This window comes from Heteronotia binoei, chromosome 8, assembly GCF_032191835.1.
Source record: "Heteronotia binoei isolate CCM8104 ecotype False Entrance Well chromosome 8, APGP_CSIRO_Hbin_v1, whole genome shotgun sequence".
Lineage (NCBI taxonomy): Eukaryota > Metazoa > Chordata > Lepidosauria > Squamata > Gekkonidae > Heteronotia > Heteronotia binoei.
In genome coordinates this window covers 128,106,509-128,123,856 of record NC_083230.1, presented here as the reverse complement: position 1 = coordinate 128,123,856, position 17,348 = coordinate 128,106,509, and the positions used below count along the sequence as shown (strand labels likewise).

At 50.8% G+C, this 17,348-nt stretch overlaps 1 protein-coding gene across 1 annotated transcript in view; it reads right to left on the bottom strand.

The window, feature by feature from the left end:
• The window catches only part of LOC132576669 (filamin-C), a 204,861-nt gene that overhangs the window by 73,378 nt on the left and 114,135 nt on the right, over nt 1-17,348 (bottom strand). The window contains exon 11 of the mRNA XM_060246039.1: nt 1,622-1,745. Within this exon, the coding sequence (XP_060102022.1) occupies nt 1,622-1,745 (124 nt within the window). The remainder of the gene's footprint in view (nt 1-1,621; nt 1,746-17,348) is intronic.

The window sequence follows — 17,348 nt, the reverse complement described above, 5'->3', positions numbered from 1 at the left end:
AAATTGATTCTAAATAGAGAATCGTTACAACAACATTCATTAAATGTTTAATCCAAGGTTGGTTTAATCCAAGGCTGCCTCGGTGCGCCACTCAGGTGTTGAAGCCTTCCGCATAAGAACGGAAGAGAAGCCCTGTTGGATCAGGCAATGGCCCCTCTGTGTCACATAAGAACAGAAGAGAGCCATGTTGGATCAGGCCAGTGGCCCCTCCAGTCCAACACTCTGTGTCACATAAGAACAGAAGAGAAGCCATGTTGGATCAGGCCAATGGCCCCTCTGTGTCACATAAGAACAGAAGAGAAGCCATGTTGGATCAGGCCAGTGGCCCCTCCAGTCCAACACTCTGTGTCACATAAGAACAGAAGAGAAGCCATGTTGGATCAGGCCAGTGGCCCATCCAGTCCAACACTCTGTGTCACATAAGAACATAAGAGAAGCCCTGTTGGATCAGGTCAATGGCCCATCCAGTGCAACACTGTGTCACATAAGAACATAAGAGGAGCCATGTTGGATCAGGCCAATGGCCCATCCAGTCCAACACTCTGTGTCACATAAGAACATAAGAGAAGCCATGCTGGATCAAACCAATGGCCCATCCAGTCCAACACTCTGTTACACAGAAGAACATAAAGGAAGCCATGTTGGATCAGGCCAATGGCCCCTCCAGTCCAACACTGTGTCACATAAGAACATAAGAGGAGCCATGTTGGATCAGGCCAATGGCCCATCCAGTCCAACACTCTGTGTCACATAAGAACATAAGAGAAGCCATATTGGGTCAGGCAGTGGCCCATCCAGTCCAACACTCTGTGTCACAGAAGAACGTAAGAGAAGTCATGTTGGATCAGGCCAATGGCCCATCCAGTCCAACACTGTGTCACTCAGTAATCAAAAAATCTATCAGGAGATCCACCAGTGGGACCAGGACACTAGAAGCCCTCCCACTGTTTCCCCCCTGCAAGCACCAAGAATACAGAGCATCACTGCCCCAGACAGAGAGTTCTGGCAATACGCTGTTGCTAATAGCCACTGAGGGATCTCTGCTCCAGATGCTGATCCAATCCCCTCTTGAAGCTGTCTATGCTTGTAGCTGCCACCACCTCCTGTGGCAGTGAATTCCCCGCATTGATCACCCTTCAGGTGAAGAAGTACTTCCTTTTATCCGTTCTAACCCGACTGCTCAGCAATTTCATGGAATGCCATGAGTTCTCGTATTGTGAGAAAGGGAGAAAAGTACTTCTTTCTCTACCTTCTCCATCCCATGCATCATCTTGTAAACTTCGATCGTGTCACCCCGCAGTCGACGTTTCTCCAAGCTAAAGAGCCCCAAAGCGTTTTTAAAATTTCTTCCTAGGGAAAGGGTTCCAACCCTTGAACCATTATTTTCTGTAAACTTTCACTGCGGGCCCTTTAATGAATGTTATTGTAACCATTCTCTACTTAAAACTAGTGTCATAAGAAATAATAGTGTTTGGAAAACCATCCGTTATTTTGACAGTGACAGAACGGTGGAGCCAATCTTTTGCATCTTTACATTGGTTCACATTGCCCGAAAGACAGACAGGGCAGCAGCCAATGAATGAGATGTCAGAGTCCCCTCCCCTTCGGACACCTCCCTTACCTTGCCCAGCCTCGCTGCAGTCGACTGTGAAATAGGTTGGCTCGTTGGCTTTCAGCCCCGTCTTCTCGACTCCGGGTCCATATACCTTGACTTTGTCAGGATGGCTTCCTTCCCCGACATTCACCTGCCGGGAGGAGAAGGGAGGTTCATAGGCTATCAATCCCACGTGCAACTGAGCAATGACTCATCCTTGAGCTAAGCCTTGATCGACTGAAGAGAGCCAGTTTGGTGTAGTGGTTAAGTGTGTGGACTCTATATAGGAGAATCGGGTTTGATTCCCCACTCCTCCACTTGCAGCTGCTGGAATGGCCTTGGGTCAGCCAGAGCTCCTGCAGGAGTTGTCCTTGAAAGGGCAGCTTCTGTCAGAGCTCTCTCAGCCCCACCCACCTCACAGGGTGTATCTGAGAGCCAGTTTGGTGTAGCGGTGAAGTGTGCGGACTCCTATCTGGGAGAACCAGGTTGGATTCCCCACTCCTCCACTTGCAGCTGCTGGAATGGCCTTGGGTCAGCTAGAGCTCTCTTATCTGGGAGAACCAGGTTGGATTCCCACTCCTCCACTTGCAGCTGCTGGAATGGCCTTGGGTCAGCGCCGTAGCTCTGGCAGAGTTGTCCTTGAAAGGGCAGCTTCTGTCAGAGCTCTGTCAGCTCCAGCCACATTACAGGGTGATATCTGAGAGCCAGTTTGGTGTAGCGGTGAAGTGTGCGGACTCCTATCTGGGAGAACCAGGTTGGATTCCCCAATCCTCCACTTGCACCTGCTGGAATGGCCTTAGGTCAGTCAGAGCTCTCTTATCTGGGAGAACCAGGTTGGATTCCCCACTCCTCCACTTGCAGCTGCTGGAATGGCCTTGGGTCAGCCACAGCTCTCTTATCTGGGAGAACCAGGTTTGATTCCCCACTCCTCCACTTGCAGCTGCTGGAATGGTGTTTGGTCAGCCAGAGCTCTCTTATCTGGGAGAACCGGGTTTGATTCCCCACTCCTCCACTTGCACTGCTGGAATGGTGTTTGGTCAGCCAGAGCTCTCTTATCTGGAGAACCGGGTTTGATTCCCCACTCCTCCACTTGCAGCTGCTGGAATGGGCCTTGGGTCAGCCACAGCTCTCTTATCTGGGAGAACAGGTTGATTCCCCACTCCTCCACTTGCAGCTGCTGGAATGGCCTTGAGTCAGCCGTAGCTCTGGCAGAGTTGTCCTTGAAAGGGCAGCTTCTGTCAGAGCTCTGTCAGCTCCAGCCACCTTACAGGGTGATATCTGAGAGCCAGTTTGGTGTAGTGGTGAAGTGTGCGGACTCTTATCTGGGAGAACCAGGTTTGATTCCCCACTCCTCCGCTTGCAGCTGCTGGAATCGCCTGAAGCTGACCCCCCACCAGATGAAGGCTGGATGCTGAGCTGGATGGGCTATGGCAATTGCCCTGAAAGACCAGCAGGTGTCACTCTAGCGCTGGTTGCTTACCCGGAAGGGCTCTTGGGGATGTTGACGCCCCCCCAGCTGATGATGATGGTGTGCTTGATGGGCTTAGTTGGAACATATACGCAGGAGAAAGTGTGGTCACCGTTGTCTTTCACCTGATGTTAATGGGGACGCCTTCTGCATCCTGGAAAGAAGAACCTATTATTAGTCACCGGGTATATGCTGGAGAAGACTCCTGAGAGTCCCTTGGACTGCAAGAAGTTCCAGTCAGTCAGTCCTAAGGGAAACCAACCCAGACTGTTCCCTGGAAGGTCAGATGCGAAGCTGAAGCTCAAATACTTTGGCCACCCAATGAGAAGGGAGCACTCCCTGGAGAAGACGCTGATGCTGGGAAAGACAGAAGACCAAAGAAGAGGGAACGGCAAAAGAGGAGATGGCTGGACGGCGTTCCTGATGTAACAAACATGAATTTGAGCAGACTTCAGAGGATGGTGGAAGACAGGAGGGCCTGGCGTGACTTTGTCTATGGAGTTGCAAAGTGTCAGACTCAACTGTGCGACTGAACAACAACAAAATATATGGAACTCTCCATCAAGGGCAAGCGATGCTCTGTATTCTTGGCGGACTACAATTAGGTGGACTAGAACTGGGAAATGCACGTCGTTTTGTGATTCTCCTAGATTTACAGAAACGCCAATTGCAGAGGACTTTATTACCTTTTATGGCTACCCAGACCAAATGGCCGAGCCACACTGGTTTACCATGTGATCAGTCTGCAGACTTAATCAACAAACTCCTTGTATTTCATCCCACATACCTGATCCCCTCGTCTGATGAAGTGTGCTTAGAGAGCACACGAAAGCTTACGTTCTGAATAAACTTGGTTGGTCTTAAAGGTGCAATTTGTCTCCTGCTTTGTCAACTGTATTCTTGGTGTTCGGGGGGGCAGCAGCAGGAGGACATCTGGCCCCATTGCTTGACCTCCTGATGGGAGGTCTGGGGCAGTGATGATCTCTCTTCTTGGTGACTGGGGGGGGGGGGGGCACAGCGGGAGGGCTTCTAGAGGTTCCTGGCCCCACTGGTAGACCTCCTGATGGCACCTGGTTTCTTGGTCACTGTTTGACACAGAGTGTTGGACTGGATGGGCCATTGGCCTGATCCAACATGGTTTCTCTATGTTCTTATGTGACACAGAGTGTTGGACTGGATGGGCCATTGGCCTGATCCAACATGGCTTCTCTTATGTTCTTATGTGACATGGAGTGTTGGACTGGATGGGCCATTGGCATGATCCAACATGGCTTCTCAGATGTTCTTATGTGACACAGAGTGTTGGATTGATGGGCCATTGGCCTGATCCAACATGGCTTCTCTTATGTTCTATGCGACACAGAGTGTTGGACTGGAGGGGCCATTGGCCTGATCCAACATGGCTTCTCTTCTGTTCTTATTGACACAGAGTGCTGGACTGGATGGGCCAATGGCTTCCAACATGGCTTACTCTTATGTTTTTATAGATGGAACTCTCTGTCTGGGGCAAGTGATGCTCTGTATTCTTAGTTTTTTTTGGGGGGGGGAATGGGGGGACGTTCTGGAGTTTTGGTCTGACTCGATGGACCTCCTGAGGGCTCCCGGGTTTGACCACTGTGACACAGGGTGTTAGACTGGATGGGCCACTGGCCTGATCCAACATAGAGAGGGTAGAGAAAGAAATACTTTTCTCCCATTACAAGAATTCGTGGACACTCAATGAAATTGCTGATGGTGGAAGGGAGGACAATAGATGGAGGGGTGGAGAGGTGGAAAGAAAGCAGTTTTAACTGTAAATGCATTCTCCAAGCAGGCAGCTGGCTTGGCTTGAAGAAATGATTTAAAGAGAGAAATGCCTTCTCCAAGCCGGCTGATGGGGCGGTGGGGGCTTCAAGAGCCACACACAGGTGTGTGAAAGATCCACATGCGTCTCCTGAGCTGCAGCTTGGCCACCTCCGCTCGACTTCCTTGTCTTAGGATGGAAGGATCTCACCACTCTGGCCTTACTAGCAGTTGTGGGACTCTCTCTCTGTCTCTTCCACCAGTGTCTGAAGGCTTGCAGTTCGCGCCCTCAACCAGGCAAGACGGAAGCGAACGCGGAGCAGCCAAAGGCACGGAACTGACCGTCGCTGCTTAACCTGAGCGTAGATCTTGAGCTCGGCTTTTCCTGCCCCTCTGGCGTCGATGGTGAACTCCGCAGGCTTGTTCACGATGCAGCCGACAGGCTCCAGGCCGGGGCCGAACGCTTTCACCTGCAAGAGTTGCAAAGAGGTGTGATGTCTGGCGTTACAACACACTTTGACTGTCTGGTGCCCTAGGCAAGGCTTACGGATAGCATCACCGAGTCACACGGGGAACACCCAATTTGGTGCCCCCAGAAGGTCAGTGTCCTAGGCAATCGCCTAGTTTGTGCAGTGGCGTGGCCAGCCCTGGTAACACTTCAGGAAGCGGTTCGGGGCAGCGTCTCTGCTGGAATTCAGCATCTCCCAAAGGCTTGTGGGATAGAATGCAGGCCAACGCCATGCTGGGAATTATTAGGAAGGGAACTGAAAACAAATCAGCCAGTATCATAAGGCCCCTGTATAAACCGATGGTGCGGTCCCATTTGGAATACTGTGTGCAGTTCTGGTCACCGCTCCTCAAAAAGGATATTATAGCATTGGAAAAAGTCCAGAAAAGGGCAACTAGAACAATTACAGGTTTGGAACACTTTCCCTGTGAAGAAAGGTTAAAACTCTTGGGGCTCTTTAGCTTGGAGAAACGTCGACTGCGGGGTGACATGATAGAGGTTTACAAGATAATGCATGGGATGGAGAAAGTAGAGAAAGAAGTACTTTTCTCCCTTTCTCACAATACAAGAACTCCTGGGCATTCGATGAAATTGCTGAGCAGACAAGTTAAAACGGATAAAAGGAAGTACTTCTTCACCCAAAGGGTGATTAACATGTGGAATTCACTGCCCCAGGAGGTGGTGGCGGCTACAAGCATAGCCAGCTTTAAGAGGGGATTGGATAAGAATATGGAGCAGAGATCCATCAGTGGCTATTAGCTACAGTATATATATGTGTGTGTGTGTGTATTGGCCACTGTGTGACACAGAGTGTTGGACTGGATGGGCCATTGGCCTGACCCAACATGGCTTCTCTTATGTTCTTATGTTTATGTTAATGCAGCTTCCTAAAAATGCCATTTTCTGTTCTTTCAGATAAAGGCAAGTCTCTATGCCTCCTGAATACCAGGATATGCTAGAAAAGATGGGGGGAAATTTAGCTAAGGGGTGTCAAACATGCAGTTCGGGGGCCAAATCAGGCCCCCAAAGGGCTCCAATCAGGTCCCCGAGCAACTGGCTGCCATCTGTATCCTTCTCCCTCTCTCTTGCTTCCTTCTGCGTCACAGCTTGCTTTGCCAGGCTTGCTCAATTGCACAAGAGCTTCAGAGCAAAGTCTCTATTTTCTCCATTGGCTGAGGCTCCTCCCTTGGGGAAGAAGGGGGGAGGAATACCTTGTTTTGCCAGGCTTTCTAAATTGCCCAGCAGAGCTACTGAGCCAAGCCTCTCTTCCTTCTATTGGCTGAGGCTCCCCCCCGCACAGTCCCCTGGGGAAGAAAGGAAAGAGCCAGAGCTTCCTTTGCCCAGTTCTCTGGATCCCATGGGAGAGATACAAAGAAAGCATCTTTAAGACCAATGAGTACTAATGTTTTAAGCATGTTTTAAGTGTGTTTGAAAAACCACGTTGTGTTTGTCTGTGTCTATTATATAGTTTATATTTCTGCTACCTAATCTTAAATAGGTACACACATGGCCCAGCCCGACCCAAGATGGCCGGGCTGACAAGGTCTCATGTCAGATTCGGCCCTCATAACAAATGAAGAACAGCTTGCTTTGACAGGCTCTCTAAGCCACAGCAGAGCTACTGAGCCAAGCCTCTCTTCCTTCTATTGGCCGAGGCTCCGCCCTCTCCTGATCTCCTGGAGAAGGAAGGAAAGAGCCAGAGCTTCCTTTCCCCAGTTCCCTGGATCCCATGGGAGAGATACAAAGAAAGCACCTTTAAGACCAGTGAGTGCTAACGTTTTAAGTTTTTAAAAAATACATATTTGTGTTTGTCTGTGTTCTTTATAAAATTTATACCTCTGCTACCAAATGTTAAATAGGGACACACATGGCCCGGGCTGAAATGGCTCAGCCCAACCTTGCCTGGCCCAGCCCGACAAGGTCTCATTTATGTCAGATTTGGCCCTCAAAACAAATGAGTTTGACACCCCTGAGAATATCTGAAGAGGTGAGCTGAGACTTATGAAAGCTCAGTATTGCCATTATTGGTGCAGCAGTAAAGTGCGCAGACTCTTATCTGAGGGAACGAGGTTTGATTCCCTTCTCCTCCACATACACCTGCTGATGTGACCTTGGGTCAGCCACAGTTCTCTCAGGGCTGTTTCTGCTCAAGAGCAGTTTCTGTCAGAGCTCTCTCAGCCCCACATGGGGTGTCTGTTGTGGGGAGGGGAAGGGAAAGGAGACAGTAAGATGCTCTGAGACTCCTTCAGGTAGTGAAAGGAAAGGTCCCCTGTGCAAGCACCAGTCGTTTCCGACTCTGGGGCGACGTTGCTTTCACAACGTTTTCACGGCAGACTTTTGACAGGGTGATTTGCCATTGCCTTCTCCAGTCATCTACACTTTCCCCCCAGCAAGCTGAGGACTCCTTTTACTGACCTCGGAAGGATGGGAGGCTGAGTCAACCTAGAAGGAAGTCCTTCTTCACCCAAAGGGTGATTAACATGTGGAATTCACTGCCACAGGAGGTGGTGGCGGCTACAAGCATAGCCAGCTTCAAGAGGGGGTTAGATAAAAATATGGAGCAGAGGTCCATCAGTGGCTATTAGGCACAGTGTGTGTGTGTGTGTGTGTATTTGGCCACTGTGTGACACAAGAGTGTTGGACTGGATGGGCCACTGGCCTAATCCAACATGGCTTCTCTTATGTTCTTAAGCCAGCTACCTGAAAACCCAGTTTCCTCCAGGGATCGAACTCAGGTTGTGAGCAGAGCTTAGGACTGCAGGACTGCAGTTTTAACATTCTGCGCCACGGGGCTCTTTCAGGTAGTGAAAGGAGGGGTATAAATCCAATCTCTTCTTCCTCTGAAGTTTTTGAGCAGGCAGAATAAGTTTGACACCCCTGAGAATATCTGAAGAAGTGAGCTGAGACTTATGAAAGCTCAGTATTGCCATTATTGGTGCAGCAGTAAAGTGCGCAGACTCTTATCTGAGGGAACCAGGTTTGATTCCCCACTCCTCCACATACACCTGCTGATGTGAACTTGGGTCAGCCACAGTTCTCTCAGGGCTGTTTCTGCTCAAGAGCAGTTTCTGTCAGAGCTCTCTCAGCCCCACATGGGGTGTCTGGGCTGGATGGGAGCCAGATTTCAGCGTCCCTCACTCCTCCCACTAGTGGCAAAACCAGGCATAAGAATTCATTGTATGCTTCATTTGACAAAGGGTATTTAGCAGGGGTGTCAAACTAATTTGTTATGAGGGCCAAATCTGCTATAAATGAGACCGTGTTGGGCCAGGTCGTGTTGGGCCATGTGTGTACCTATTTAAAATTACGTAGCAGAGATATAAACCTTTTAAAGGACACAGGCAAACACATCTAAAGGGTTTTTTTTTTTAAAAAATTATAATAAAACATGCTTAAAACATTAGCACTCAGTGGTCTTAAAGGTGCTTTCATTTCATTTCTCCCATGGGATCCAGGGAACTGGGCAAAAGAAGCTCTGGCTCTTTCCCTCCCTCTCCAGGATGGGGAGGAGCCTCAGCCAATAGAAGGAAGAGAGGCCTGGCTCAGTAGTTCTGCTGTGCGATTGAGAGAGCCTAGCAAAGCAAGCTATCCGTCCCTCCTTCCTCCCCAAGGGAGAGCCTTAACCAACGGAGGTTTTGCTCTGTAGCTCCTGTGCGATTGAGCAAGTCTGGCAAAGCAAGCTGTGATGCAGAGGGAAGCAAGAGAGAGGGAGAAGGAAGCAGACAAGAGTGAGTTGCTCAGGGACCCGTTAGGAGTCCTCCGGGGGCCGGATTCAGCCCCCGAGCCACATGTTTGACACCCCTGATATATAGGCAGGTTTAGCAACTGTAGGTTGGGGAAATTCCCGGGAACTTTGGTAGGAGGAGCAGAGAGAGGGCAGGGTTTGGTGAGGTGGGTATAATGCCATAGAGTCCAGTCTCCAAAGCAGCCATTTCCTCCAGGAAAACCGATCAGAATCGGCTGGAGATCAGTGGTCATTTCAGCCACCCTAAAACCTCGCAAATCCAAATGAGGCCTGGGCAGCTGCTGTTCTGATTGGCCGCCCTGCGACGACTTCTCATCCATGCTCGTTCAAGGTGGAGCAGGGCAGGTCAGCCCTGATTGGCTGGGCCAGAGCAGGCGGGAACACTGCTAGGATCCCTGATTGGCTGCCCATGCCCGGGAAGGCCTGCCTACCTTCTCAGGGAAGTATTCGTTGGTGGCGGGCAGGATGTGGGCGATGAAGGGGCTGTCCTTGATATCTTCGTCGTCGCAGATCACGTGCACGGCATACTCGCCCGGCTCTGTGGGCCAGTAGCGAACGTCGCAGGAGCCGTCGCCCTTATCGTCACACTCGATCTTGGCCTGGGAGGGGCCCTCGATGGAGAAGCCTGCAGGGGGGGGAAAGAGACGCAAGCGGCGGAGTCAGAGGGCTCCATCCCCAGAGCTCCAGGAATTTCCCAGCCTGGAGTTGGCAGCCCTCGATGGCTAGACGGCTCTCTGACAGCAACGGGAATTCCACGACGGCACCCAAAACTGTGGGGAAATAACGAATAGATTCCTGAAAATTACTTCAAAAAGAGAATGAATTAATTACTGTATTTTTTGCACCATAAGGCGTTCCGGAGGATAGGACGCACCTTCCTCCTGGGGGGGCGATCCGCTGCCTCTGCCTCCGATCCGGCGATTCCCCCGCGCCTGCCTGCCTGGCTCCATCTTCTTCAGGCAAGCGCTGGGATCGCTCCACGTGGCCCCACCGCAAACCCAGCGCTTCGCAAGCGCCGGCTGCGGAGGGGGCAGCGTGCTTCCTCCTTGCCTGTGTGCCTGGCTTCAGCTGTGATGTTTAAAGCAAGCGCCGGGATCGCTCCCTCCGCCCTCCGATCCCAGCGCTGGGTTTGTGTTGGGGCCACGTGGAGCGATCCCAGCGCTTGCCTGAAGAGGATGGAGCCAGGCAGGCAGGCGCGGGGGAAGCACCGGATCGGAGGAAGAGGCAGCGGATCGCCCCCCCCCCGGAAGGTACGTACCTTCGGACCATAAGACGCACACACTTTTCCCCCCACTTTTTTTGGGGGGGGGGAGTGCGTCTTATGGTCCGAAAAATACGGTAATGTTTAAACACTACAACATCACATATTATTGCAAATTAACAAGAATTCATGAATACAAGGCATAAAGCGCAGAGAATAAATTTTCAAAAGGGCTTGCAGTTAATCACGTCCATTGCCGACTTAAGACGCTCGAAGACTATTTACCCGACTCCGCGGGACGAATAAAGCGCCAGGGTCAACCGTGCTGCAAACGCAGATAGTTCTCGTTTTTCTGGGAAAAAAGGCTTTTGATTTTAAGACGTTACTTTAGACTTCCATCCTTTAAAGGAGTTTGATATATAGTGGATAGTCATCAGCCTCTAACAGGAAAGCCTGTCATACTGTTTCAAGTGTCTTCATCTGAGAGACGTATTCCACTTATCTGCACCCAGCGCCCACAGGCTTTACTGTGTAGTCGGGTGAATAGTCTTCGAGCGTCTTAAGTTGGCAAGGGGCAAGATTAATTGCAAGCACTTTGGAAAATTTATTCTCTGCGCTTTATACCTTGCATTCATGAATTCTTGTTAATATGCAATAATATGTGATGTTGTAGTGTTTAAGAATTAATTAATTCTATTTTTGAAGTAATTTTCATGATTTATTCGTTATTTTCCACAGGGTTTTTTTTTGGGTTGTTGTATAAGTCGCTTTGTCCTGCGGAACTCTAGGCTTCTCTACGATTCTGGGAATTAGGCAGATCATGAGAAGGAGAGCAGGAAGGGGTTCATCACTGTGGTTCTCGTGGCCCTTTCTTACACGCCCAGGCTACTAACTATAAAGTTTTGGCTACGCCTACACTTTAGGGCTAGACCCTGCTAGTTATATGCATATGATGCTAGCGGATTCCTTCGTTTCCACTTGGTATAGTCAGATCCAGAAGAAAACATTCCATAGGTGTACCCTTGGACAACCTCTGTATGCGAAGTGAAACGCAGGCATTCAGAATCCTGAAACAGAGGATTTTAGATATTGAGAAACAGTCCCTTTGTTCTTCTGGACATAAAACTTGTTCCCCTTTAGCATTTGGTATCTTCCCAGATCGTGGGCTGCCTGCTGCCTGCCTTTCCCAGATTACTTCACCCCAGTTACGCCGCTCTTTTATGTCAGCAAGACGCAATGTTCTACCCTCAGCGGTATTGTCTGGGAGGTTTGCCAACATCCCTTATCAGGATAGAGTCTGCCCATGTAATAGAAGGCACCTTGAAACGGTCGCCCACATCTTACTTTATTGTGATTTTTATGGGGAAGTGAGGGACTGCATAATCAAACCTATTCTAATTGTTATGGATTGTCTGAAGCGAAGTTAGTTTTTTTTCCATGAAGAAAGGTTAAAACTCTTGGGGCTCTATAGCTTGGAGAAACATCGACTGCGGGGTGACATGATAGAGGTTTACAAGATTATGCATGGGATGGAGAAAGTGGAGAAAGAAGTATTCCACCTTTCTCACAACTGTCTTAAATTTTAACTCTTAAAATGTCTTAACTGTTTAATTGTTTTCTTATTTATCTATGGATGTATTGTTGGTTTTAATTGTGCGATATGTGGGAATCCACCCTGAGACCTTATGGGAAAGGGTGGAATAGAAATCCACAGAAATCAATCAATCAATCAATCAATCAATTAATTAATTAAACGTTAGGCCACACACCCTGACATCATCGTTGTTTCACGCAGGGCTTTTTTGTTGAAAAAGCCCAGCCGGAACTCATTTGCATATTAGACCACACCCCCACAACACCACACTTTTGGGAGGAAAAGCACAGCGAGAACTCATTTTGCATATTAGGCCACACCCCCATGACACCACGATTTTGGGAGGGAAAGCCCAGCGAGAACTCATTTTGCATATTAGGCCACACCCCCCACGACACCACGATTTTGGGAGGAAAAGCCCAGCGAGAACTCATTTTGCATATTAAGCCACACTCCACAACACCACAATTTTGGGAGGGAAAGCCCAGCAAGAACTCATTTGCATATTAAGCCACACCCCTGACATCGCCATTGTTTCACAGCGGGCTTTTTCGGAGAAAAGGCTGAGCAGGAACTCATTTGCATGTGAGGCCACACCCCCTGACATCACCGTTGTTTCACACAGGGTTTTTGGATAGAAAAGGTTCAGCAGGAACTCATTTGCATGCGAGGCCACACAGCCCTGACACCAAGCCAGCTGGAACGGCACTCGTGTGCATTCCTGCCTAAAAACCGCTTGGGCTAGATAACCCTGGAGGTCCCTTCCAACTCTCTGATTCTATGATTCTTACCCTCCCCTACGTCCCCAGCCTAGTCCGGGGTGGCTCCTCTGAGCCCAGAATTCTCACAGCAGCTCCCACTTACCCAGGGTGCCCACTTCTGTGCCAATCGCCTCCACGACAAAGTCGGCCGACTTCCCCACCATGCCAGTCTCCAAGCCAGGTCCCCAGGCCCTGACCTTCTGCAGGCCGGCCTCCGGCCCCACCTGCACCTCAAAGGGGCTGGAAGACAGGAAGGAGACGACCGAGGACCGCGTGAGCATTTCGGTTCATGCATTTGTTTTAACTCACTGAAAATGTCGAGACAGTGTGAGGCTGTGATAAAAAAGGCCAACGCGATGCTGGGGATTATTAGGAAGGGAACTGAAAACAAATCAGCCAGTATCATAACGCCCCTGTATAAATCGATGGTGCGGTCTCATTTGGAGTACTGTGTGCAGTTCTGGTCGCCGCACCTCAAAAAGGATATTATAGCATTGGGGAAAGTCCAGAAATGGGCAACTAGAATGATGAAAGGATTGGAACACTTTCCCTATGAAGAAAGGTTGAAACGCTTGGGGCTCTTTAGCTTGAAGAAACGTCGACTGCGGGGTGACATGATAGAGGTTTACAAGATGATGGGGATAGGGAAGGTAGAGGAAGAAGTCCTTTTCTCCCTTTCTCACAATACAAGAACTCGTGGGCATTCAATGAAATTGCTGAGCAGTCGGGTTAGAACGGATAAAAGGAAGAACTTCTTCACCCAAAGGGTGATTAACAGATGAATTCACTGCCAAAAGGAGGTGGTGGTGGCTACAAGCATAGACAGCTTCAAGAGGGAATGGATAAGCATATGGAGCAGAGGTCTATCAGTGGCTATTAGCCACAGGGTACTGTTGGAACTCTCTGCCTGGGGCAGTGATGCTCTGTATTCTTGGTGCTTGCGGGGGGGGGCAACAGTGGGAGGGCTTCTAGTGTCCTAGTCCCACTGGTGGACCTCCTGATGGCACCTGGGTTTTGGCCACTGTGTGACACAGAGTATTGAAGTGGGTGGACCACTGGCCTGATCCAACATGGCTTCTCTTATGTTCTTCTGTGACACAGAGTGTTGGACTGGATGGGCCACTGGCCTGATCCAACAAGGCTTCTCTTATGTTCTTATGTGACACAGAGTGTTGGACTGGATGGGCCATTGGCCTGATCCAGCATGGCTTCTCTTATGTTCTTATGTGACACAGAGTATTGAACTGGGTGGACCACTGGCCTGATCCAACATGGCTTCTCTTACGTTCTACGTTCTTATAAGGAGTAGATGCTGAATATATGTTTTTAAAAGCTTTTTTGTTAAATTCTGCCACCAACGCCACTTTTTCTGCCTGTGTAGAATTGCACCCCACACACAGCTATGGGCTTACCTTCTTGGGATAGCGTAGCCCCCCCATGTGATGGACACCACGTACTTCCCGGGCGCCATGGGGTAATAGTCACACTCGTACACTCCATCGCCAACGTCCCGAACCTTCACTGGCTCCTCTGTGCCTTCTGTAAGGAAAAGGGTGGAGAGGCAGGAAGGGTGAGCAGAGAGGGCAGCAAAACATTCATTCCTATTCGCAGAACCCCAGTCGCTATTCAATAAGAATTGCCAGCTCAATGTTGGAAAATACCTGGAGATTGGGTTGAGCCCAGGGAAAGGGGGGGGTTGGTCACAGGAGGGATTTCAACAGGGCAGGGGACGTTTAGTAGGAAAAGAGGTGCTGGGGCTCCTTAGCATAACTTAGTTACATAACTCATTTGCATATGCCACGCACCCCTGACACCCCTTCACGTTTCAAAAAGATTGGGCCAGGGGGTCCAAATCTATGAACCACAAAAGAATGGGCCCCTACCCTTCCTTCTTTCCAAATGGAGGGTAGGCACTGAAAAGAAGAAGAAGACGAAGACTGCAGATTTATACCCCCGCCCTTTTCTCTAAATCAGAGACTCAGAGCGGCTCACAATCTCCTTTACCTTCCTCCCCCACAACAGACACCCTGTGAGGTGGGTGGGGCTGAGAGGGCTCTCACAGCAGCTGCCCTTCCAAGGACAACTCCTGCGAGAGCTCTGGCTGACCCAAGGCCATTCCAGCAGCTGCAAGTGGAGGAGTGGGGAATCAAACCCGGTTCTCCCAGATAAGAGAGCTCTGGCTGACCCAAGGCCATGCCAGCAGCTGCAAGTGGAGGAGTGGGGAATCAAACCCGGTTCTCCCAGATAAGAGAGCTCTGGCTGACCAAGGCCATTCCAGCAGCTGCAAGTGGAGGAGTGGGGAATCAAACCCGGTTCTCCCAGATAAGAGAGCTCTGGCTGACCCAAGGCCATTCCAGCAGCTGCAAGTGGAGGAGTGGGGAATCAAACCCGGTTCTCCCAGATAAGAGTCCGCACACTTAACCACTACACCAAACTGGTTCTCAAAAAGAAGATCGTACATTTATAGTCTCAGAGCGGCTCACAATCTCCTTTATCTCCCTTCCCCACAAGAGGCACCCTGTGAGGTGGGTGAGGCTGACAGGGCTCACAAAGCAGCTGCCCTTTCAAGGACAACTCCTGCGAGAGCTATGGCTGACCCAGGGCCATTCCAGCAGCTGCACGTGGAGGAGTGGGGAATCAAACCCAATTCTCCAAGGTAAGAGAGCTCTGGCTGACCCAAGGCCATTCCAGCAGCTGCAAGTGGAGGAGTGGGGAATCAAATCTGGTACTCCCAGATAAGAGAGCTCTGGCTGACCCAAGGCCATTTCAGCAGGTGCAAGTGAAGGAATGGGGAATCAAACACGGTTCTTCCAGATAAGAGAGCTATGACTGACCCAAGGCCATTCCAGCAAGTGCAAGTGGAGGAGTGGGGAATCAAACCCGGTTCTCCCAGATAAGATAGCTCTGGCTAACCCTACGCCATTCCAGCAGCTGCAAGCAGAGGAGTGGGGAATCAAACCCGGTTCTCTAAGATAAGAGAGCTCTGGCTGACCCAGGATCATTCCAGCAGCTGCAAGCGGAGGAGTGGGGAATCCAACCCGGTTCTCCCAGGTAAGAGAGCTCTGCCTGACCCAAGGCCATTTCAGCAGCTGCAAGGGGAGGAGTGGAGAATCCAACCCGGTTCTCCCAGATAAAAGAGCTCTGGCTGACCCAAGGCCATTCCAGCAGCTGCAAGCGGAGGAGTGGGGAATCAAACCCAGTTCTCCCAGATAAGAGAGCTGTGGCTGACCCAAGGCCATTCCAGCAGCTGCAAGCAGAGGAGTGGGGAATCAAACCCGGTTCTCTAAGATAAGAAAGCTCTGGCTGACCCAAGACCATTCCAGCAGCTGCAAGCGGAGGAGTGGGGAATCCGACCCGGTTCTCCCAGATAAGAGAGCTCTGCCTGACCCAAGGCCATTCCAGCAGCTGCAAGGGGAGGAGTGGGGAATCAAACCCGGTTCTCCCAGATCAGGGAGCTGTGGCTGACCCAAGGCCATTCCAGCAGCTGCAAGTGGAGGAGTGGGGAATCAAACCCGGTTCACCCAGATAAGAGAGCTCTGGCTGACCCAAGGCCATTCCAGCAGGTGTAAGTGGAGGGGTGGGAAATCAAACCTGGTTCTCCCAGATAAGAGAGCTACGGCTGACCCAAGGCCATTCCAGCAGCTGCAAGCGGAGGAGTGGGGAATCAAACCCGGTTCTCCCAGATAAGAGAGCTGTGGCTGACCCAAGGCCATTCCAGCAGGTGCAAGTGGAGGAGGGGGTAATCACACCCAGTTTTGCCAGATAAGAGAGCTCTGGCTGACCCAAGGCCATTCCAGCAGCTGCGAGTGGAGGAGTGGGGAATCAAACCCGGTTCTCCCAGATAAGAGAGCCATGGCTGACCCAAGGCCATTCCAGCAGCTGCAAGCGGAGGGGTGGGGAATCAAACCCGGTTCTCCCAGATAAAGAGTCCGCGCACTTCACCGCTGCACCAAACTGGTGTGCAGTCCCTCTAAATATGATGGCCAGAACTCTCTTTGGCGTTCAATTGTGCTTGTCACATGCTTGCTCCTGACCCCACCCCCAACGTCTCCCAGCTCCACCCCCAAAGTCCCCTGCTGTTCCTTGAATTGTGCTTGGCCACCCTAAGAGAGGCTGGGGTACTTACTGGGCCCCTTGAGCGTGACTTTCAGCTCCCCGGTGCCAGCTCCTTTCGTGTAGACCTTGAAATCGGCCACTTCCTTCACGCGGACCCCCTTGGGCTGCAGCCCCCTCCCCATCGCCCGGCAGGCATTTGGGTTGCAAGCTGCAAAGGTAAGAAAAGATCGGAGTTTAGCCCCGGCCCAGGAGTTCAGCACGGCGCGCTCACTGTTTTGTTGCTCCCCATGCACCCTGCCTCTCAGACTCGGGGTGGCATTCAGGCCCGGAGAAGAGGAGGCTGGAACGGGGCAGGCCTCTTTGGGAGGCTGGTGCTCAGCTCTTCCCAAAGCCGCAGGAGTCTCGCGACGTCAGCTGGGTAGGATGTGGCCCAAACAAGCACTCGCAGGCAAGGTCAGGATCCGGCAGGCAGCTCAGAGAAGCTCCACAGGTCCGATACACAAGCAAAGGACATGCAGAGAGCGCCGCTAACAGCCGATGCGTTTCCAGGCTGCGTTTTGCAAAGAAGAGGATCCGTTTGCGCTCAGATGTATTCACTTTGGTATTTAGACCCTGTCATGATGAGGAAAAACTCTGGGG